This window comes from Macadamia integrifolia, chromosome 5 (genome assembly GCF_013358625.1).
Source record: "Macadamia integrifolia cultivar HAES 741 chromosome 5, SCU_Mint_v3, whole genome shotgun sequence".
NCBI classification, from domain to species: domain Eukaryota; kingdom Viridiplantae; phylum Streptophyta; class Magnoliopsida; order Proteales; family Proteaceae; genus Macadamia; species Macadamia integrifolia.
Genome location: NC_056561.1, coordinates 41,974,874 through 41,999,655, shown reverse-complemented (window position 1 = coordinate 41,999,655; position 24,782 = coordinate 41,974,874). Strand labels below are relative to the sequence as shown.

Sequence of the window (24,782 nt, the reverse complement as noted above, 5' to 3'; positions counted from 1 at the left end):
TGCAAGATAACAGGGGGAAAAAAAATCAATAATAGAATAAATTCTTACATCAGTTACAATTCATACAAAGCAAGTAAATCACAGTAAACACAAGATGGCTAATCAACACAAAAATAACGAGCCAAAATAAAAAACACCCACAGTATGGGTTTTTGTATCATTACAATCTATGAGGTGTGAAATAGCTTCACCCCTAGCCTCCACAGAGATCCATTTGTAGCTGCATTGAAACACATCCACACAGGTAAGGGAGAGGATAAACACCTGAGATCTTAGAATATCAGATTTTATCATATACAGCCAATTTAATTTATCCTCTAAGATTCACAAACCAATCTACAGCGCATGTAGACAATTTAGAAGAACCAAAGTTATCCATTAAGTTTTAAGCTTCAAAGAATGGTTAGTCCGACCATATTTCAATGTAAAGTGCCTATGGAAAGGTCAAATTACATTTGTGATATTCGAAAACTGTAGATTTAAAAAACTCAACTCAACTCAACCAACCCTAATCCAACTACAAGAGGTTGGCTACACAAATCCTGTATCACCATTCCACCTATTTACAACAATAGCAGCTGAAGAACAAATTTTCAGGATCCAAAAAAATCGTTCACCAAAATTTATTGGAATACTGGCAACCAAAGTGGAGCTTGGAGACAATAAAACAACCAACAAAAAAAAAAAGTCTCCACTGGATATAAATGTTATTGCAGTTAATAATCATATATTATTTTCCCCACTATGGATGAAGAAAGATTCATGTACAAGGTTGTAAAACTTGAAAGGAGATGTGGAAATAAATAATCAAACTATTCCATTAAGTTACATTCATATACTATGTAACAATACATCATGCTTTGCTACAGGTCCCACTTTTTCCAAAAACTGAAAGCCTAAAACATCAGAGAATAGCCACTGTTTCGTTCCACGCAGTTACAGTGGTGATAGCAACTAGACAGCACAATAATGGCACCCAAGAACCAACACCCCCACAACCCCCCCCCCCCCAAAAAAAAAAATAGATTGCACAAGTTAACAAACAGTATGAACTTGTCTTCCATTAGATGTTTAAAATTTCATGTTGCATCAATAGGTAGTGTGTAAACACTGATTAAGAATTACAGGGTTTCTTCCTCCTGGTATGTAATAAGGCTAATGCATAGTGCAACAGTTTTTGCCCGGACAAGCACCAGGACCTGCAAACACCATAGATTAGAGTTTTCAAAATCATGACCACATTCATCAAGAAATGGTAACTGGTTAAAGTCGTTAAATTAAGTTTAATAGACTTTCTTTTTTTATACTATGGCTTTCAACTAGAGTTTCCCAGAGAATGCAGCATACCAGCTTGCTGCAACTTCCATCTTATTACATGTTTGGCTATGTTTTCACTTCGTAGATTCTCACAATCTAAAACCACGCTCCTTTAGTTGGAGAATAAAACATCCCAAATAAATTCTCACAATCTAAAATCATGCTTCGTAGATTCTCACAACACCTGGACAGTTTCTTCTTCTTTAATCTCTTTGCCAATCGCTCAGCTTACTAACTTAACTACAACATCACACCAACAAAACCAACCATTTGATTCTCAGAAAATCGACAGAAATGTCCTTTGTGATCATTGTGCACTAGTTTTGAATGCATGAAATGTTTGATTGGCAATTGTGACCTTATCTGGAGTATCAAGATTCCAACAATGTGGTGATCTTTTAATAAAGAAGTATCAAATGCTCACTTTGGGTCATAGATCAATAAATCCTTCAGTTCCCACAACTGCATGATGAAAAGATACAAAAGGTCCATACTTTACTTTCCAACTAATCTAATTGTAGAAAAGCAATGGCCATAAGCTTAATTTTAAAGAGCTCAAGAAATGCCTACTATCATTATTTTAAAAAGTTTGGATCTATAGCTGAAATAGGTTGTTTTGTCAGCCCCTGAGCAACATAACTCACTGCCATTTTCACGCAAAGCAAAGGATCAGAAAACATAATTAATTCTGTAAACACCTTAAACTGCTATAAAAGGTCCCATGTATCAAGATAAGGAATATAATATGATTCCACCAAAATCAAGTTAAATAATGATCATTCATCAGAGTACTTCTACATTCTAGAAGTCAAATAATTTTTTTATAATATTTATTTCCGTAATAAAGTACAAAAGAGTTGAACTACTTCATCTCATTGATGAGACTCGCAGCAAACATTAACAACCAATTTGTTTAAAAAATCAAACTCAGAATTTTGGTCCCCACTCCCAAATCTCCAGTTGTCCAGGCCAGAAGATAGATTGACTCGAAGCTATAAGCCATCTGGAATGCAACGATAGGATATAACATAAGACCATATATCAAGTACCACCAGCGGTTGTGCAATATATCAAAATTCTGTTCACCAACACCCAAAAACACCATCGTCCTATTACTATAATTCCATTTTACTGCAGAGGTGAGAGCAACGATAGGTATAAGGCAAACTTTAGTTTGATGAAAAATATTTTGATATGAAACCATAAAAAAACAATCAGTTACAACGAAGGTTCAAAAACTCAAAGTAGGGTATGGGATCAGTCTTCATCAATTCCAATTCGAATTGCAAAGAATCGGTTGGACTTAAATGGACTCACCAATCACCCCAATTCAGCATTCGTAGAATTTGTGGTCCATTGAAAACCGCCCTGGTCAACTCCAAGTCAAATTGGCTAATTCTAAATATCACCCAAATGTGAACCAATGAATATAGAAAAGAAATTCATATCATGATATAGAATATCTAAAAAACAGCATTGTGAGGGCTTCTATTTTTTTTCTAGGCGGTTGTCGCCTTAGTGCAAGGCGCTTGTTTGATTTGAAGCCAGGACTCGTAATAGTATCGAAGCAGGTTTGGCACTTGTATGTGCCAAATAATGATTAAGTAAATGATTTTATAATTGTTATTTCATTTACTTGAGAAATTATTTATAAATAAGCAAACACCCCCCCAAAATGAATCTAATAAAAACAATTCAAATTCAAATTCCAAAAGAATAAAATGTCAATGCCACCTTAAAAAATAAAATATACAGATTTTTGTTGTATGGATGGTTTTTAACATTCAAATACTAGGGTTTTTCTCAAATAAAAAAATTCCATAAATCTAATTGTAATAGATAATCACTAGAAACCAAAGGAGCGGTAAAATAATCTTTTGTTTTGATGTCTGAAAAATTATTTCATTTCAAGGAGATTTTTTAAACATTCACACACACCAAATAAGGTTTGACAGGAACATAATTCCTTCAATTTAAATCAAATTTAAGCAATTTTGGATTTGTTGGAAAGTTGGTTTTGTGCTTTACCTAATACCAAAAGTCTCAAGTAAAAAATAAATAAAAAAAAACATTTGACAAGCCAAACTTATTAGAAAACAAGAACATTTCTCCGAATATTTATTTTTTATGACTTGATGTGACTTAATGTTGATTGTTTATGACTTGATGTTGATTCTTGATGATAAAAGGTAATATGCAGCAAACTAAATAATGTTAGAAAATGGAGAAAATAAAAAATAACACTTGGGCTCCTCAGTTGCCTAGGTAGGCACATTTCCACCTAAGCGGCTAAGCGCTTAGCAACTTATCAAGGCGGCTTCGCCTAGACTGGTGCCTTGATTGCCTAGGCATAAACTTCTTGGTGTCACCTTGATATCTTACCATCCTACGTTGCCTTGGACGGTCTTACACCTTGATAACCTTTGCACTTAGGCATCCCACCCCCCCCCCATTGGGTTGCCTTGCCGCCTTCACAACTATGCTACCAAGACTCCAAATCAACAGTTGTACCGTTGATTCGGTTCAAGGAGGCCACTGTTCACATGAACAGCCATCCCAGCCTTCACTTTTGATGGAAGATTCAGCCATATCCATTGGCTGACTAGGGATTGGTTGTGAATTGCTATTTTTGGATCATACGTTCTAATTTCAGAATCTCGTTAGTATCTGTTGATCTAGCCATCAGATTTCTGTGTAATTTTGAGGACTTATTCCAATCCCAAGTACCCTAGCCTCGATCAGGAGGTTTGTACCCTCAGAGTTGGTTAGTTACTCATTCTGCATCAGTCACTAATTCTGAGATATATTCACTTTCTGTTCTTCTGACTGTGAAGGATGTTATACTGATTCTTTACTGTAACAGAAAACCTCCTTGGAAATATATTTAGGCCATCAGTGTGGTATATGTCAAGGCCCCCATCAGCAGCTTTCTATTTTGATGATTTTCTATTAACTTACTGCTGGAACTAAGCGTTCAGACCTACTGTATGGCAGATTTTGGCATAGCCTACTGCAGACTAGGACACCAGTGACATAGCTTTACATTAATAGTTGAGGTTAATGTCCAGATACAGGGGGAAAAAGGGACTAAAGCAAATTCCCACAAGGAAAAAAATATTTCAACATTTACAATTGGGTTATGTTGCTATTGGGATTTTACCAGTTCATTATAGAATCTCCAGAACACCACAGGAATTATTTGCTCTGTTTTGACATGGCTGTTCTCTGGACGGTGGAGACACCTTCTACGAATTTAGTCCGAAAGAGGACATTGGCATTATTGAACATACCTTCTTTTAGAGAAACCACAATGAACTGCAAAACAAGAACAGAAGAAGGTGAGCAAACACCCCATCAACTGTGCCACCATTGATAGAACTGGCATAAATCATTATGCAGCAAATTTTATGAAATATTGCTCCATTAGACATGCATGACTAAAGGGGATAGCTAAAGTCTATTCCAAAATTTTGGGTTTAACAGACTATTGTAAGATAATGAAGGATTTGAGATTCTTGGGCTCAATTACAAGAAATCCCGATACATTCCATTACCATAAAACATAGGGAAAAGGATCTCTGCACAACCTATGTCCCTTCTATTCACATATGATTGTTTTTGCAAGGCCAATCTAATTGTTGGATAGGTAGTAGGTCCGGCTTTTCACCCCAAAAATTTTGGAATTAGCCTTTTTTCAAATATTTATTTCTCAACTTGTTCATGCAATTTGGCTGAAACTCAGTATATGAAAGGACGCTTAAGTGCAAATAGGTCCACAAATTTCACTTAAAGAGACCAAAATTGTATTTCCCATGATTATTTTGAATTAAAACAATCACTTAATAACAATTCAGAAATAACATTCAAAATATGCACTTACTTTAAATAGCAAATTAAAAATTAAGAAATTGCGGACTTCATAATTGCTAAAAACAGGAAAAATGTGTCTGTTCAGATTAGTTAATTTAACATTAAGCTCATAAATAACCCTAAAGAAGCAACATTCACCAAAACAATATGAGACAAGACCAAAATTAATGCATCCGCTGCTGACCTTGTTCCACATCTCAATAATCATTTTCATAAGTTAAACATTCACCTATATTCATTTCCTCTTACCATATTCATTTCCTTTTTGCTGATAAAAATGTTTCGGTGGATGGGACAAAGGCAGAGATTAATGCCAAGTTGGAGTTATGGAGATCAACTTTAGAATTAAAAGATTTTAAGATAAATCGAACGACTACGGAGTATATGGTGGTGTAACCTTATTTACACTAGGACAATGAAGTGAAAATTGATGAGAGGGAGATTCCACGCAATGATTATTTTATTATATAGGCTCATTCGTAAATAAAGAAGATAATATAGAGGATGATGTTTCACAGAGAATTAAAATAGGATGGATGAAGTGAAGAGTTGAGTCCTAAGTGTTGATGTATTCCTTTAAAACTTGAAGGGAGAAGTAATAAGACAGTCATATGACCGAATACAATGTATGGTGTAGAATGTTGGGCAATTAAGAAGCCACATATAGATCAACTCAATGTAGTGCAGATGAGGATGTAGAGATGGATGACTGGCAAAACTAAGAACCACAAAGTAAGGAATTATCATGTTAGAACTTATTTGGGAGTAGCTCCAATACATTTTAATCTACGAGAAAGTCATGTTAATGTGACAAGGTCATGTTCAACGAAGGCCTTTCGATGCTCTAGTGTGGAGGAGTGATTTGACTAAGGAACTGAAAAAGCAAGAGGCTGATCTAAAATAACCATGGGAGAAGTGGTGAGTAAAGGCATGCATATGTTAGACCTAATATTAAGTATGAACTTGAATAGAGTTGATTCGAGTCCAAGAATCCATGTAGTTGATCCCATTCAGTTGGGAAAAGGTTAAGTTGTTGTAGTTGTTCGTGTAAACATTTTTACAATTCAATATAGACAATTTATTGCATTTTTCGCTGTTACTTATAAATCATGCATGTAGTTTCTCATGAACATAAACCAAGTGAGTTCCATTTTCCTTGCATACACAAATGAATGATAGAAACATAACCATTTTCTCCCTCCGAAAACATTAAGAAACTATTTCAACTTCTACATTGATATCAATTTAATATAATAATTCTGATTAATTTAGGACATTCTGAACCCAGCATATCAAACAACTTATACCACATTCAAGCCATCTGAGAAGTAGGAACATGTCTAATTTCCAGTTCATAGACACAAACCTGCTCCATTGACTAATACAACGATCCTAAACCGGGGATTAAAAACACAATATCGAGGACCAAATCAGTCCCTTCCAATTCTGATCCAATCCGAATCGGTCAGAGTTGTTCCCAAAAACCCTAGAATTGGCCCTCAGACCTAAAAACTGTGATTCTAGGGTTTCCATCCTAGAATCATCCAGGTTGAAATGGCCAGAATCAGGATCAATCATGATCGATTCCATTCTGAATCGTCCAATTCGACCAATTCGGTTTTTAAAATAGTGTCCCAAACCCAAGATAGTCAACTAAGATTATTAGCTCAACCAGATGCAAGAAAAAGTATCGTCACTTTAGTTTTCCCATTGTCCAATAATTTATATATATGCTCCATTTGTTTTGACATGAAATGCCTAAATGTTAAACAAAGGATTATATTCTTTACGTCCCATAACTTATTTTACACTTTTGCGACATAACTGGCTCCCACTTGAGAACTATGCATTCCTTACATTTACATCCAATAAAATAATCTTTTTTTTTCTTTTTCTTTTTTTTTTCTTTTTTTGAAACTTTACTCCCATTTTATGACAATGCAAACAAAGTCCTAAATAATTCAATATAGGTTGAGCATACTGGTTTGCTTTTTTTATGCTTGTTTTCCTAAAAGGCTTGCCACATGAGAAAAATTAGAAGGAAAATTAAGACATGCAGACTCGATAAACCAAACAATACCCAATAAAATAAATATCCCAAACCTGAGAATGTGGGAAGTGGGCCTTGATCATCCTTCCAATGTTCTGTGTGTGACTCAAATCAAGAGCTGCATCAACCTAGGAACAATTAAGAGGAACACATTAGTACAAATGCTGGCATTTTACACATCCACTATATAGATAACAATATAAATAAGAAATACAATAGACAAGAACTCGACTCAACCTAACTTATCCAAACTAAATCCCAACTAAATGAGGTTGGCTACTTGATTCCTTTCCTCCAGCCAACTTTATATGAAAGTTAGTTGTTAACACAAAGACATCCATATCATTCTAGCTACCACCCTCTTGTCATTTTCGGCGTCAAAATTGTGCTTTTACTTCCACTAATATGCGCCATACATCTCCAAACCAGTGCATCCAATGGCGGCCATTGTACATTCTAAGATTATAACTCAATGTATCAGAATCATGCCTAAATTAACCCAAATGCATTCATTCTTCTTTATCCTCTCTATCCTCAATTTTCATCATATCATTATCCATCATAGTATGAGTGTATGACTAAAGTTACATATCATATAATCCGTCTTCGATCTACTAATCTTAAAGCCTCTTCTTTCCAAGTATGATCTTCATAACTCTAACTTAGCATTAATCCTTGCTTTTCTCTCATCCTCCAAACGATATCATCGTGAAAAGCATACACCACGGGACCTCATCTTGAAATATCTTGGTTAATCATCCATGATAAGCGCAAACAAATAAAGGCTTAAGGCTGATCCCTGATGTAACCCAATCTGTGACATTTTACATACTTGATATATGAGGTCAGGCCCCTATTTCCATATAAGAACCCAATTTTGTATCCACATATGGATACTCTTAATCCCCCATGTTGAGGAGGCAGAAAGGTTGAAGCTTGATCCAGAACTAGAACATGGATGCAATCGGGAGAGGGTGAGATGTAGATGTCGAGTCCCATATGCTCATTTCTCAAGGTCAATATGTGCATATATTGGTTCTACTTAATGTTTCCACATAATAAAAGACTAAAGAGAAGAGAAAGCAAAGAGAATTGGTAAAGCACAAAATATGTATAAACATTAAACAAACACAAATATTTTATAGCTTCTTGCAATCAAATACAGCACAATCTTATTACAAGATTGGATCAGGATATTCTAATTTAATATAAATTCAGAAGAAATAAGATGTTAAAGGTATTCAATTAATTTTAAATTTGCAGAAAAAGAATCAAGATAAACAACATATGGAAAACAATCTGAGAACTTATAACATTCAGGAATTAATATCTGTTACTACCTCATCGAGTATGTATAGAGGTGCTGGTTTGAAGAGAAGCAGTGCCAAAATTAGAGAAAGTGCCAAAAGAGATCGTTGCCCTCCACTAAGCTCTGACAAGGACTGCTTCCACACACTTCCAAAGGCAACACGAACCTCCAGACCATCTAAGAAACTACATCCTTCAGGAGGCTCCAGCTTTGCCATTGTACCCGGTAATAGGGTAGAAAAGATAGAGCCAAAGTCGCTGCGTAAAAATTTCAATGTCCAGAGCAGTAGGTTCAACCAAGTCTAGCAAAAATGCAGAATTCCAAACAGGAGAGAAAATTTAGAAACTCACGTGTTAACTTTAACCCATGTGACCTTTAGGGTTTCCTTCTTTTTCTCATCTAGCTCTTCAATCACCATCTTGATTTTAGACTTGTCATTCTATACAAAAAAACTTAACATAAATAAACAAGAATGGCTACTGCAAATGACATATACAACTATTCAACAGGTTGAGAAACATGGCAACTCACTTCAATGATGTTTTTCTTGGATATCAATTCATTGTAGTCATCTTCTGCTTTCTCAAACATTGCCATAACCTTCTTGTTGACTCTCTTCTCAAGACTTCATTTTCACAAGTATAATATTAGTATATCTTGATTCAGCTTCAGAGAAGGAATTTCTTTTAAACATCAACCTTACTATTAATAACCATAGAGCGAGAAAGTACTGAAATGCTAGAAAAGCATTCAGCATCATAGAGTGGCAAAACAAACTAAATTACTCACCCCGATTGCTCGGCTTGCAGCTTCTCCAGTTCCTCCCTTGCTTTACGAGGGTCACGGGCAGTGAAATCATAGTCGGTGCCCCTTTTTCCAAAAAGTTGCTTTTCTGCTAAAATCCAGCTATGCTTCTCAAGTAGTCTATCTACCTTCAGAGAACAATCTTTCTGCTCCATTTCCATCCGCTTCACCTAGAACAGAAAATGAGAAAGTTCAGTATCTAGGGACAAAAAGTAATCATTTATAATTCCATAGGCCGAGTTATCAATGTATGCATGTACTTCATTTTCCATCTTCTTCCTCTCCAGCTTTGCATCACTAAGTTTGTGCTGAAGCTTCGCCTGTTCTTTGGCAATGCAGGTAATTTGAGAATCGCATTCTTTCAGCTTTGAGCGGACCAAACTTAGCTCAGATTGAACTTGATCATGGTCAGACTTTATTGACGCAACCTACATAAGAAAGGTGGAGAAAGTGGCTGTCTTTAAACATTGTTGATATCACTATTAAAAAAAAAATTGTGGCATAGACCAAAACCCTTATTACTAATGTAAACATATACATTTCCTCTATGGTTCTCCACTTCGGACGCAAGACTATTGACTTGTAGCTGCAACTGAACCAATTGATTCTCCATGGAGACATGCTCCTTAATGACAGCTTCTTTTTCCATTATAAGCCTTTCTCTTTCATTTTCATGTCCCTATAGATAATGTGACAACAGTTGAGAGGCCAGAAGGTTGTAGGTAAATTAGTACCGGCATTTCAAAAAAAATAAAAAAAGGCTAAAAAATGTCATCTCCAGGAGAAGAGAAAGAGAAATGGTTCACAGTTGTTGCAGGACCAAATCACAACAAAAAACAAACCTGCATTGACAATATATCATGCAATTTAAAATATAGACACGAAGATTTGTTAAAGCACAGAAAAGAAGCATGAATTAGAATTATATGTCAAAGCAATTCTTTATGTCCACTAGATAGCTGAAATTTAAGCCATGTTTAGAAGCATGAATTAAAATTCTATGTCGAAGCAAGCCTTTATGTCCACTAGATTGCTGAAATTTAAGCCATGTCACGATGGGTTCAGCAGACCAACCATTTCCATTTTTGTTCGACAGAAATCATATCACCTTTAATAAGGTTTCTGATTGTAGAACATGGTATTTACATAAACACTTTAAGTTAATACATATTTGCTGTTGAACACACAAGAATGATCCCTAGCAAAAAGACTTGGTTATTTGTGAATCTCCAAAATCTAAAGTCTAAGTTAAGCCTAATGGCATGAGATGCATTGGTTATGACAACATCAGTGACTTGATTAGGAGAATGTGTGTGGCATAATATATGAGATGAAGAAGCAGAAGAAAAGGAAATCTTTTCACAGACAATACAAAAACTCCAGCATTTTCAAAGACATACCTTGAGGTCTTTAGAAGCTGACTGCATCTCGACCTTTATTGTCTTGATCTTTTCCTCTAAATCTTTGAGCAAACTATCCCGCTTGCTAGAGTTGTCTCTGATCAAGCTCTCAAGCAATCTTACAGTAGATACACAATTTTCATACAAAATATGTTTTTCCCTTTTTTCCAGATGTGCTTCTTCAAGCTCATGCTCGATCTTTTTTACTAGCTCAGCAAGCTACATCAAACAAAAATTTCTTTCAAGGTAAACAAAAATTATTTCAATCAAAAGCAGTCATAAGATTTAAGACATTCAAGTGAATTTTAAGTTGCTGAAACAGCAATGAAGCATCCAGTTGAAAAAACGATGTCAGAATCTCAGAGAGAGGAAACCAGCACAACCTTATGATGCTCATTCTGCTCAACTCTACTCTGGAACAGAGAAAGGTCGTATAACTTCAGCTCCAACTGCGATTTAAGTTCCGTAGACTTCTTTTGAAGAGGTAGGAACTGTGCAATCTGCAAAACTAAGAGAGGAAGGTGAAGTAGTAGTAGCAGTAAGAAACAAGAATTCATTAAAGGCTAATACCTTTGGTGCCATATCATTGTAATACCTCCTACTCAAGGAAATCAGGCATTTTGAATTTTAGTTAATAGTATAAGCAATGATAAGTAAAAAAAATGGCGAGGACGCAAATGGTAGGCTGGACAGCCCATCCACATGGAATATAACATATATGTGTGGCACTTCTCAGTATACCACATGGAAGGATGATGTGGCAATTCTGAGCTGAATAGGAATGCTTTGGATTAGCTACATGTTGAAGTTCAGGCTCAAATTCAACCATGTACACTCCTATATATTAGAATGCACTCTCAGTAGTCAGTAGCCAAAGTATTGGCATCATCCTCTTGGTAATTCTAGATTATTTCAATGCTTTATTTTGCTACTTGGCCAAGTCCATTTTCAGCTGAAACTTTACATGTGAGCAGGGGATAAGACAATATAATTGGTAGGAAAAAACGAGACGAGAAGTGGAAATTGTGATAGAAGAGTCATCTTCATAACACAAAGAGTCAGCTGGATTAATCTAGTAGCTCCATCAACTTGATACAGAGGTCTTGGTTAAAATTTGTGAGAGCATATGCAGGCAACTGTCTTTATTGGAAATACTTAGGTGGTCAAAGGAAGTCACAAGACTAGTAGGCTTATGGGAAAGGGGTATGCACAACGTTAAACCCTCAATGTTGATCACCTTGAACTTCGCTCCAATAGCTAAAATTAACTCTACATGTATCTTCCTATCTCTAGACTCTTACCAGAGTTAGGCCCTTGAGATGCCAGACTTGAATAATGGTCTTCATAATGACTCAGCAGAAGAGGTGTCTTCTTTTTTTTTTCTCTTTTTTTCCTTTTTGGTGATAGGTACGAAAGAAGAGGTGTTTATCATAATTCCTATGCTCAAATCACCTTCGTCAGATTGAGGATACAAGTTAAATGCCATGTACCGAAAGAACAACCTACTAGAACATTTTCAACAAATATAGCAATGCAAGGGAAAAATGAAAATAAGAGAAGTGAAAAAAAAAAAAGGGTCATCATCTACAATGTCTTCGTCATCAACATGGATGATGCTATTCTGATTTATGAAGACAGAAGAAAATCAACCAATAAAAGATATTGAAACCAACAATCTGAGAGAACTATAGTACTTCCTTGGGATTTAAGTTTCCATATCAAATAAAGGAATCATGGAGAACTATATGTTTGTTCTACTTGCCCGAAAGATAAGGCTCCTGAGCTAGGGTGATAGCAGAGATTTGTGAGGAGATCCATCTATCTTTCACATATCATTCAGAAATCACCAATGCAATAAGTATAGAGTCAATTATGTATGCCCCATGGATAACTGACATAATTCAGTAGCAAAAAATAAGATCCTTTCAACACTTGTCCTCATCAGGAAACAGTTCTCTGTTTAGCACAAAAGACTAGCAGTAATTTAGCATAAGGTATATAACTGTACCGGTCTAATATAAGACAAAAAAAATTACCAAGGAGTTTCATACTTTATAATTGGCAATCCTGTTACATGGAGAAGTAAAAGCACTCATGGCTTTGTAAACGCTTGTGAGGGGATTCATGAACACTAACGGAGTTTTCATGAACTAGTAACAGTTCAAAATATCTGCAGCTGGCATCATCATCCATGTTATGATGATTTTATACCAGAGTTGGCAGACAAAAATAATAACCCACCAAATCAAGGTTTAAAACATCAGTATTGCATTTTAAGAGATGTAGCGTATTGTATCAGAGAGATGCATGATACACTAAAGATATGCATGGAAACACTTTGACACATATAGATATGCTTCGGATACATGCAAAATAATTTTTTAAAACATAATTCACCTTAAATTAACAATAATTAGTTTTGACTATAGGATGTTTGGCATTAGGAACCAATATCAGCCACATGGCAGATCAGTAAGAGCTTTATGTATATCAGTATATGTCAAACATGTTAATTCTAAAGAAGACATATTGTGACTTTTGACTCTCTATTTCTTTGTTATTTGTTTAGGTACAGCACTGATGGCGATGGCAGTGGCTGCTACTTCTCCGCTTTTCTTCCCCTTTTTCTACATTATTCTTCTTCCTCCTCCGCCTCTGTTTCTGGTTTCTGTTTTGCAAGCACGTATCGAGAATATCAATAGTATCAACCCGAATCAACAATCAACCGAATTGAGTTGATACGACCAGACACGATTGATAAAAGGTCAATATATATATATATTAAAGTCTCATGTTGGTACCGTATTGTATTCAAGCCTTCCAATGCTGACACATATCTGCCATTACGGCCAGATAGGCAGATACAAAACTATACTTTAAACCTATGCTGCAGGTGATATATACTTTAATAAACTAAGCTTTGCACATGTTTGCACAATGTGAACATCAATCATAGTGGATGGGTTAGTGCTTGTATTGGGGGGACATTTCCTCAACATGGTTGTGGAAGGTCATTTGACTACTGTGATTACTTGGGTTAAGATGAACACAGAAGGCTACTGAATGTTTGCCTCTTGAGACATATCAAATTATCCACCTTCTAAGATGAATTGCCCATTCAAATGGAAGCTTAATCAGTGAATGATATGGCTGATCGTTGGTGATTGGCCTAGGAAGGAGTAGATAGAAATGGGTGGGTGTCTGGACCTCCCTCCCTAGTGTGGTGGATGATCTGTGGAATGCAAGCTTCTTGTATATCTTACTGTTTGGGGTATTAGTCTATGCCACTGGATTCCATACTTCATGTGTATTAACAAGCCAACGCCTCCCCTCTTCTGTAAAGGCAGTGCTTTATATGTTGTATTTTTCTAGTTTGTTTGATCCTCTCCTCATTTCTTGGATGGTCCATGTGTGTTTCTTTTCTTTGTTAACGAATTGTTTATTCACCAAAAAAAATATCCCAATTGTCACTTATATAAAAGAAAAGAGGAAAACATCTGAAAAACCAGAATCACCATTGCAACTAAACTTAAGAAGTACGCACATGGTAGTTACAGTTTCAATCACAGGAAGATGAATAATATTTCGATCATGGTTTTAGGCCAAAAAGGTCTGACCATCAATCTGAATGGTACAGCCTTCAGATTCCAAAACCACAGAAGGTTTAAGTGAGTACGAATTGGTAGAGATATTTCTGATTAATAAAAAAGCAGCAAAAAAGTTCGGAAAAAAAGAGCTAAACCGCATGAAAGTATACAACTATTTCCAAATGGAATTCAGATAAAGCATCACCACTAATAATGAAAAATACGTTTACAACACAACCAAAAACAAAAATTGGAAGAAAATTTTTTAGCAAACCAATATAAATATATTGTGGCATTCCTATACAATTCATTTACAGTTGATGGGTAGGATCACTAGCAGTAACACTAAATTTGCAAATATTTGGAGGACATCACAAATAAACATAAGGTGTTTCTATGTCTGTGCATATCAAGTATGTGTAACAACAGAGGAATAAAGGGTGACCTTATCTTCAATTTCAGTTAATCTCTTCTGATGAAATGAAAGCTTGGCTTCAGCCTCGGCCAGTGTATGCAGTTGCCTCAACAATTCACCTCCACCTCTACAAGCATAAGCTATTAACTTAAGAATAGCTACGGTTTTTACCAAAATCAAACATTTAGGGAAGACTACACTAATGGACATAAAGGGCATCAACAATACATACAGGTGGATAAACAATATCATTCATCTAGTCTATATCCATGTAAAATTAAATGACAAGCATCTGCAATTTATAAACTACCATTGAGAAAAAACAACGAAGAGTGTTGCATAAATCGGACAGATGAGGAGCGGTGGGCTGAGGACTTACTTGCGACTACCACCGGTCAAAAGACCACTTGGTTGAAATATATCACCTTCAAGAGTTACACTTGGGGTGCAGGTTTCCCTATTAAAAGCAACCTATAAAACAAGCAGACAAACTATGCATATTATCACCAAGACACCTAGATATAATTTTTATACGAGTAAGTTAGCACCATTGATAAAGTATAAAGTTCAAAATGTAAATAATTGAACAGATATCGTGAGTATCTAAATTTATTACCATAATCATTTTCCTTCTTACATTGCATATATGCATGAGATTCTGTAACAAGTGTGCGTATATAATAGTTGGAAAACTAGGTTTTCTAATTCAAATCACCTATCAGAAAACAAAAGATTTGACCCAGTCAAACCTAGTCAAGGCAAGTCATGTTTTTCTTAATTTTAAATACAAGGAGAAAAAACACAATGAATTTGTTGTTGTTCATTGAAACATGAGGTAGATATTTCTTGAAGCTTTTGTTGTATACTTGTATATGTTTACAAATTTTACAAAATTCATTGTTCATCAAAGTCTTCTGTTTACAAGTGAATGAATCATCAATGGGAATATACATGAAATCCTCCCTGTCAGCCCCGCCCCCCAAAACAAGGGATGGGAGTTAATTGATGAGGAAGTTTTGGCAGATTTCCTCTCCCAACCTACCTCAACCTTTGCCGTCATACCCCTACTTTTCCCTATAACCCGTGGAGCCTCTATCTCTCAACCTCCACCACCTGGTCGTAACCTCTGTTGTTCTCTTCCACCAGATCTCCCATCAGAAATTCTACAAGACCTGACTCAGAGAAAAGTCATTTCTTACAATAAGACTACGGCTATCCAACTCCTCAAAGTTGCCCTTCGTCGTGAAGGAGTAGTCTTATCAGGTAGCTCTTTCCACCTTGACTACCCATTCCTTACCCTTTTCTCCTTTACTACCCTATATGAACTTCAAGATCTTCCTCTTATCTACAAATGTCTTTTGGCACCTCTGTTCGGCTTACACCATTGCTCTAAGCCTTCCTCTTAACACTATCCATTGGTTTACTTCCCGTTGGATGTTTCCCAACCGAGGTGTTCCACGACCCAATCTCACAATCCTTACCTTCCTACAACTCTTTGCTCCCATAAGTCACTGGTTTAATCTCTTCTCCTCTCATCTCTCAGAAACCATGGAAGAGAACCCAAACCAACACCACATTACTATCCTTTTCCATCGACCTCCTCTCATTCATCAAACCTTTGAAAATCAACAACCCTGCCATTACATTCATTACACTACTGATTTTCATGTGTTAAACATCAAGTCTTATGATCTCTTTACCACCCGAGCTCAACACAGAAATGAATGGAGATCCTTTTTACACACTATGTGTTCTGCAAATGATGTTTCACCAAGTCAAGTTCCTGCCCCTCTCCTTCGAATGGATACTGCATGGGAACTTCATCAAACAGGCAGACTCACTGATCCACGAATTGAACAGCTACTCGACTCTTACAATGATTGGTTGATTGATACTGCCAGTTCATATCCAGCCAGTAGCTCCGACAGCTCTGATAATTCTAATGTATAATTGTATTAGTGGCCGGTCCCACTTATCATCTTGATTTGTGTGATAATGTATCTTATCTTCTTGTGCTTTGAAAAAGCTTGTATTGTGATAATGTATCTTATCTTCTTGTACTTTGAAAAAGCTTGTACGTGTCCAGTTTGGAGTCCAATATGTGAAAGGATCCAATGTTGTAAGATTTTCTATCAATTGAGCCTTATGTGCTCAAAGTAAAGGCAAGGAAGTCTTATGAATATCTGTGTCAAAGTGAATAAAGAGTTTCTAACTTACAATAAGAAATAAGAGAGGGATGCTTTACAGTTGTTAGTCATCAAGACGCTGCAAAAGGAGTTAGCGTTTCAATTTCTCCTGGTGAACCATCTAACATGAAGGGTTCTTACCCTTTTACTCGATTAAAGTGGAACAATTTTATTAGTTTTTTCAAAATATAAAAACTCGGTGAATTTGTTGTGATTCAGATGAGTTGTGACCGTTTGTTGTCATTTCTTACCCCGATTAAGTCTACATGACTCTTTACTAAGCTTTTGAAAATTTTGACTCTACTAGGATGACTCTCCCTAGTGAAAACCCAGTTTTCCAACTCTAAATATATATATAATAGTTATCAAGGTGCCACCTAGGCATCCAAGCGGGGTCTGGGCAACTATCGCATTAGTGCAATGCACAACATTTATTTAGGTCAAACATTATTTACTTAAGATATTATTAATAAATAAGCAAGTACCCCCGATTTGGATCTAATAAAAAATAGTTTATAAATCAAATTCCCAAATGACAAAAAGTCAAAGCCCTAGAGTCCAAGAACAAAAATTGGATTATTTGTTGTAGGGCAATTTTCAACTTTCAAATGCTTAGGTTTCTCTCAATTCTGAAAAAAAAAATCATAAATCTTATCATAGTATAACATTATTAAAAACCAAAAGTAAGGGAAAATAATATTTTGTTTTGATGTCCATATAATTTTTTCATTCAGGAGATTAACAACATCCCCGCACTTAAAAATGAGTTTAACCAGAACATAACTTTGTCATTACGACCTAGATTTAAGTAATCTTAGACCTGTTAGAAAGTTAGTTTTGTGATATACCTAATACAAAAAGTCTAAAGTAAAAATAAAATCATCTAGCCAGTCAAACGTATTTTAGGACAAGAATATTTCTCTACATGTTGATTTTTTTATGAATTGATAAGGCTTAATGATGATTTTTTATGATAAAAGGTAATGTAGCATACAAAATAATATTAAAAAAGAGAAGAAATTAAAAAATAAATAAATAAAATAACACTGGGGGCCTAGCGACACCTAGGCGGGCGCCTTGTCGACTAAACTCTTAGACACCCCTCCACCACCTTGGGTCGTCTTGTCACCTTATCAACTATGACATAAATATATTACTAAAACAAGACAAACGATAAGTTAGACCCCGTTTGATAGATAACCTTTTCCACTTTTCTCCATTAAACAAATGGGGTCTTAAGGTTCATTTTTTCTATCTCTACCTAATACCTACATTAATACATACCAACCCACAACATGCCTGCAGGCTGCAGCGTTGCCTCCTCTTTACAGCAACCAGGAAGTAATCTTACATCTACCAAGATTTTCCCACATAACTAGTATTGATTCTAATCATTCTATTGAAAAGGTACCCCCGCTCCTTCATCCCCCCAAAAGTAAGGAACTAATAGCAATTGGTTTCAATCATTAATTCATTATCTCAGTACCAAAATAATAACCAGCATATCTGGTGGTGTTTTCAGTCAAATAATGTACCAAGTTTGAGTTTTACAAATAGAAGTATTGTTGGAGCAAGATACCCAGATATTCGAACAATGAAGCTTTTGCCAAGGTGGCAAAAGTGTATCTTCACTAGGCTTATGCATTATGCAAAGAAACCCTACAAAACTTCAATTCTGCCTCAAAGTCCATAACAACAAACTAAGCCTTATCCCAACTTAATGGGGTCGGCTACATGGATCTCACAAAACAAAGTCGGAAAAACTGTGGTCTAAACAGAGAAAGGGGGAATGAAAACTACAAGTGGTTCTATGGCAATAAAAGAAATTGGAGAAGTAGTTAAATTGAAACTGATTGACAATTTAATGAATTCAGTACAAGGTTGTTTTTCTCCCTTACAAACAGAACTGCTGCTTTATTTCCCCTTTGCTTAAAGAGGGACTCAATTCATTTTTTTAAATTCCACAGTTTTCATGCACAGATCCTGTTTTTGAAAGAGAAAGCTGGGACAACAATGTGCTCTTATGACTTATGCTCATTCTTCAATGAAACAGGCTACCAAAATCTAATTAGGATGAAAATTTAAGGACATTCCATGGTTAGCTGTCAGAAAACCTAGGCAGCAATGATAGACTCAAATGAAAGATGCTAACATTTCCCATGTTTAAATATGCAATTTCATTTAACAATTTTGACGTGGGACCATCCATTCCAGACGATGGATGATAAGCAAATATTTATTAGAAGGTTGGACAAATGATCTGCAGGATACTACAGGTTTTTAATAATTTGATGATTAGTTTGTTAAAGCTTATAAAGTGAGAGTAAATTAGCAATGTTCAACTTAAATTTCATAATAATCCAAAGTCACATCTCATTGAGAGCATGAGCAGTTTAAAACAAAATAGGAACCAAGACATAAGTTAGACAACCTGCTTAAAGATTCAACAGAGATGCACAAATCTTCACGAGGGTCAAGGCAACTAATTGCCAAAATCCAAATGAAAACTACAAAATATAGAAGAGCCCACCAATATATTGCTACTGTTTTCTGAAAAAATTCAACGTTTTGACTGCTCAAGGCGAATGGCCACTTCTGTATTGCAGCCATTATTTCTACACTTTTTTGCCTTAGCAAATAGCATTGCCAAAAAAATTTCTGCAAATGAAGCAGTGTGTACTCATCTCTTATAAAACAATTATGACAACTATGTAAATGAATAGAAGACTGTCCTAACACACACATAAATTAAAAAATAATAATAAAAAATAAAACAAAAAATAAAATAAAATAAAAAAATCCTCAATGTAACAATGAAGTATTTCCAAAATCAAATTTACCTCTTTCGCAGCATCAAGATTTCTGCAGACGAAGGTTGATCCAAAGACATACAACATTGCAGCCTGCAGTCTACATTAACTATTAGAGAGCTATGCAATAAACAAACGAAAAACTTCTTCAAAAACTAATCCCAGTATTTCATTCTGGAAAATTGCCATGACAGTCCACAAGTTATCCTTCTAAAAGAAAACAACCAATAATAATAAGGTTTCTTCTTAAATCCACTCAGGAAGTTTTACCTGAACAGCCATAAAAATCTGCCAATTAGCAGATCAAACAGGACCCAAATTTTGTGGATAGGGTAGAACCATAGGTCCCCTGCTCACATATCAAGTTTCAATTTGAGTTTGCCGCATGACAAAATAGAGTACTGAAAATCAAGGACTACGGTAGACTGCATAGAGTTGGTCAAAGTACCGTGGATGTGCATAGACCTCCATGGGATTGCATATGGATCACACGGGAGGGTATTGGATCGAATTAGGCTTTGAAAATTGATACGTCGCTAATCAAAACCATTTTATCTCTATCCAACGGATGGAATTGCCCCCACAATCTGTTTGTGTCGGCTCAAAATGGTGGATCATTTAGGAAGCACTTTCTAAACAAGGCAATGTAAAGGCAATCTTCCATAACAATAATTGATAAGAACAATGAACCACTTAGTCCAACAACGAGGACTAAGAAAATGGCCCACTAAGTGCAAATAGTTCAACCCAACCTAATATTGTAATGAAAAACAATTGTGATGGCCAATGACTGAAACTCTACACCAACAATCAGAACAATAAATTGTATTGAAATATGAAATAATCCATAAGTCTAGCTAGCCTTTTGAAATCAAAAAGTATAAATACACATGAATAAACCACCTCAGCGTCCATGTCTCAGCTATAACCCATATATGTATGTGTTACTAATCCATAAGTGTAAGTAGCCACTCAGCCATCTAATTGAATTTCCCCTTTAATTTAAATTGTATATGCTCAACAGAACACTCCAAAAGCAATGTACTTCCTAACACCACCTTAACAATAACACATGGTGTCAGAGCAAGGAGGTCAAGTGTTCAACTCCTTGTCTACTATATAGTGAGAAGAAATGAGATCCCAGTGGGTATCTTATCGAATCCAAATGTCTTATATACTATTTATAACTTGGGAAGAAATAGGATCTCATTGGGTATCTTATCTAATCTAAATGTCTTATAATATTCATTTATCTAATTAATGATATATTTAAGATATTAATAGATAAATGGGATATTCCTGAGTTGTAACAATGTTATTTTCATTTTTACTATTATTTTTTATATTTTGTCTTTGCATGGATCCATGTAACATAATTGATGAATTAGCAAAATTCAGTATTTTTATTATTTCAATAAAACAAAAGTTATTCTGAGATTTACCGAAAACATTAAGAAGATTTCACAAAGTTCATTCCATTTTTCCCTAATGCATGTTGCAATACTCCTTTTAAGAATGGAGTACCAGCATACATTGTGGAGTTAATTATTTTCCGATGAGCAAGATAACTACTGATAAAAACTTAACAGTAAAACAAAGGAAATTTCCTTTACACAGCCCTAAATGATTCACTGTTTTAATTCACGTGGAGGGCTTTGGTCAAACCAACTATTGGATGGAAAGTCTCACCTTAGATTAATCACCTCTCAAATTTAAGGCTCCATCTCCAACAAATGACCAAACATGTTATGACGTCTAACATTACATTTCAATGCTTGAAATGGTTAAATTAGATAGATCTGAAACTTAATGGACATCATTGATAATGACAATGACAGTAGGCCCAAAAATTTTGATCTCCAATGGAAAGGCTTTCTTAATGGGTTGTTAAAGAAACCTTTGCCCTGAACAAAGGCGACGCTGACAATTATGGGTGTCCAATAACATGGCTTGCCCATATCATAGTTTATTAGAAACCAAGTGGTATGCACAACAAGATACAGAAAGGAACACCAATGCGGCCTACCTTCACTTCTTTATCATATCCAACCAATGAAAGAGCCAGCTCAGCATTTTCATCACCAACCTGAAAACAGCAAATCCATTGGAGCAATAGACATTGAACAAAAATGTAAAGAGTACGATGGATGTCAAATTCGAAAACTAACCAATCTAGCAGCAGCATGCAGAACCCTTTGGGGAACAGAGTGGCCTTGGATTTTGTTCAAAGGTATAATTGTTACTCTTCTTTGAAGGCGACCATTTTGGAGCAGTTGCTTTCCTGTATTTTCTGTGTCTACAACAACATTAAACAACTTGCCCCCAGCAGCAACCTGTGGATAATTCAGGTCAACAGTCTTGACAAGCCTTTAATATGAAATAAAATCATACTCTATCCTTAAGATTCTTAACAAATCATATGGCACTATGAATGCCAACCTCCAATGCAGTCATTGTAGAGCTATCCTTCACTTTTATGAGCTTAGCAACAACACCCTTCACTTTTGACCGGTCGAAATTTTTCTCAGGATCACGGTACGTGAACTCAACATTTGCCAGCTGTGCTGAAAGAATTCGAGCTTCATCCTTCAACTTTTGCACCATCTCTAACTCAGCCAATCGACCCTACAGCATATCTCAAACAATTACATCCAAAAGATAGGGGTACAGAGTCCAGAATTTAGAATCAAAGAATATTGCTGAGTAGCCACAAACCTTCTGTAACTCTTCCATCTCACCCTCTTTAAAATTAACAGATTCCAGCGCCATTCTAACATTTTCAACATCTTTCTTTCGAACAATAAGCTCATTTTCTGCAGCAACAGCTTCATCACGTTTTGACGTTAACTGCTGCTTTTTCTCCTTGAGCTCTTTCTCACAATGGTTTATTTTTGTATTCAGCTGTTTAAGTTCTGTTCCAGCACTTCCAACTGCAGCTTTGGCATCCCCTAATTGATCCTCAAGGCATTTCTCATCAGTCCCACAGCTTTTACCAGCTAGGATACCCTATCAGCAGTAATGGCACCATCTCTTTAAGAATGCAGTCACAATGATATGAAAGCGAGTCCCACTATGGTCCATGGAGACCATAGACAAGACAAAGAAATAGTCAATAGTACCTGATAATCTTCTTCATACTCTTCCAATTTCTTAGAAAGACCCTCAACTCTCTTTTTCAGATCTGCTGCTCCATCTTCAGCTTGTTTTACAGCTGTTTCCCTCTCTTCAACAGATCTTTTAAGGTCTTCGATACTTTTAGTAATCTGGCACAACAGCAATACAGCATCACTGACTACACCAAATTACAGATTTCTAATTGTACGTAGAATAATAATAGGGTAGACTGATATATAAGGGCAAACAGAAGAGAAGACCTCAACACAAGAATAGCAACCAGTGCATACATTACAAATGTAGCGGCAGTGGGATGAGGTTTGGGAAAAGGAAAATTGAAATTCCTATGGTGCCCAATAAAAAAATTAAAACTACCTTTTTAGCATTATTTCTCTCAGCCCTGAGAGATTCCTCTTGGTTGTGCAGAACAGATGTTTCCTTCACAAGAACATGAGAAAGAGCATCTACCTTTTCTGATAATATTTTTACATCTCCACCCATTGTCACTTCTTTTTCAGCCATCAAATGCGATATTTTTGTCTCCATTTCTTTTATCTCCTGCTGCACTTGTTCTGCGTGGTCATCAATTTCAGCAATACTGCTTCTCATCTGTTCCACTCCATTGACCGCACTATCACTTATCTTCTCAGCCTGAACAAATTCATACGCAATGCAGAACCTTCTAAGTCGATCTAATTCTGCATTCCCATTAGCCCACTGCATGTACTGCATCCTTTCTTTTCTCAGTTTCTCCAAAGCAGGAAGTATTTCCTGGTCAAGAAGCTTATCAATCTCATCAACCTTGCTTTGCTTCTTCTCAAGTGTCTTCAGAGCAGCCTCCTTCTTTGTCTCATACATCCTCGTCCCAGCAGCCTCTTCAAGCATAGACAAGATCTCCGGAGGTTTCATGTTCAAGACTTTGGTAATGCGCCCTTGCATGATGAGGAAGTGTGGGTTATTAACGTTAAGCTGCACTGAATGGAATAGATTTTGGACGCGAGATGGCTGGGCAAGGTGTCCGTTGATGAGGTACTTGTTCCTTCCGCCCACTACAATCTACAGAACATTCAAAAACATGTTCTTGTTCAGAATATAGTTCTTGTAGTTGCCAAGATATTCAAAAACATGTTCTTCACACAATCATGGTTAATATATGGCAGGGTTTAGGAATCGTCAACAATGAAAGGACAAGGGAAAAACAGAAGAACCCGTATTACCTGCCGCGTAACTGTGATCTCTTGGCAATCTTCATATCCAAGAGGACTTCGGCTTCGATCAGAATTGTCGAATACAATGGAGACGGTGGCTTTGGTAATTCCAGCCTGGCCCTGCTTGTAGACAAGCTCCTGAAGATTTGAAGCCCGGACCTGCTGCAGGTTCGTGATTCCCAATACAAAGCATATGGAATCAAGAATGTTCGACTTTCCCGAACCGTTGAGTCCAGTGATGGCATTGAAGTAGGGATCAAAACCTGGAACCACTGTCCTTGTGGCGTATGACTTGAATCCCTCCAAGGAAACCTCCTTGATGTACATGGCTTCTTTTTCCCAGAGCACAAAATTAAACTGCAAAATTCAGTGACAGTGAGGGCATGAGGGGTAGTTTAAGGATGCGAAACCCTAACTGGACGATATGGAAAGAGATTCAAAGACTGAAACCCTGTGGTCAGTAGAAGATTGGAAAAGAAAAAAAACACAGAAACAGGTGATTGAGATCGAAAACGGGGATGGTCTTTGAAATCGGAGTTAGAAAGGGAAGAATGGGGTTTCGGAGGTCGAAACCACAAATGCACAAATGCGGTGTGGTTTGGACCGATCGAAACCCAGCGTTCTTTAAAGTATCTTTCAAAATTAGAGCAGGCGGGAAATGGTATTTTCAGGTTTTCATTGCTTTTCAAGTCCGGGGTTGTCTACTGCAGTG

General features: G+C 36.2%; 1 protein-coding gene across 7 annotated transcripts; it reads right to left on the bottom strand.

The window, feature by feature from the left end:
• LOC122078568 (structural maintenance of chromosomes protein 2-1-like) lies at positions 1–24,782 on the bottom strand. 7 transcript variants are annotated; one of them, XR_006140112.1, is made up of 22 exons: positions 24,080–24,782; positions 23,238–23,918; positions 22,868–23,011; positions 22,464–22,754; positions 22,188–22,373; positions 21,917–22,081; positions 21,775–21,834; positions 19,779–19,841; positions 15,132–15,223; positions 14,783–14,879; positions 11,134–11,250; positions 10,751–10,969; positions 9,889–10,029; positions 9,611–9,778; positions 9,336–9,520; positions 9,078–9,171; positions 8,897–8,985; positions 8,578–8,803; positions 7,291–7,365; positions 4,478–4,632; positions 2,635–2,715; positions 1–220 (listed from the first exon to the last, which is right to left on the bottom strand). XR_006140112.1 is itself a non-coding variant. In XM_042644600.1 (21 exons), exons 1-20 carry the CDS (start codon positions 24,395–24,397, stop codon positions 4,513–4,515), a joined length of 3,531 nt encoding a protein of 1,176 aa, XP_042500534.1. In that variant the 5' UTR covers positions 24,398–24,781; the 3' UTR covers positions 1–220; positions 4,478–4,512. The 7 variants fall into 7 exon arrangements, 3 of the variants coding, with proteins under 3 accessions (XP_042500534.1, XP_042500533.1, XP_042500535.1); XR_006140113.1 differs by having other exon boundaries at positions 2,635–2,685; XR_006140114.1 differs by lacking the exon at positions 1–220 and adding an exon at positions 2,120–2,320.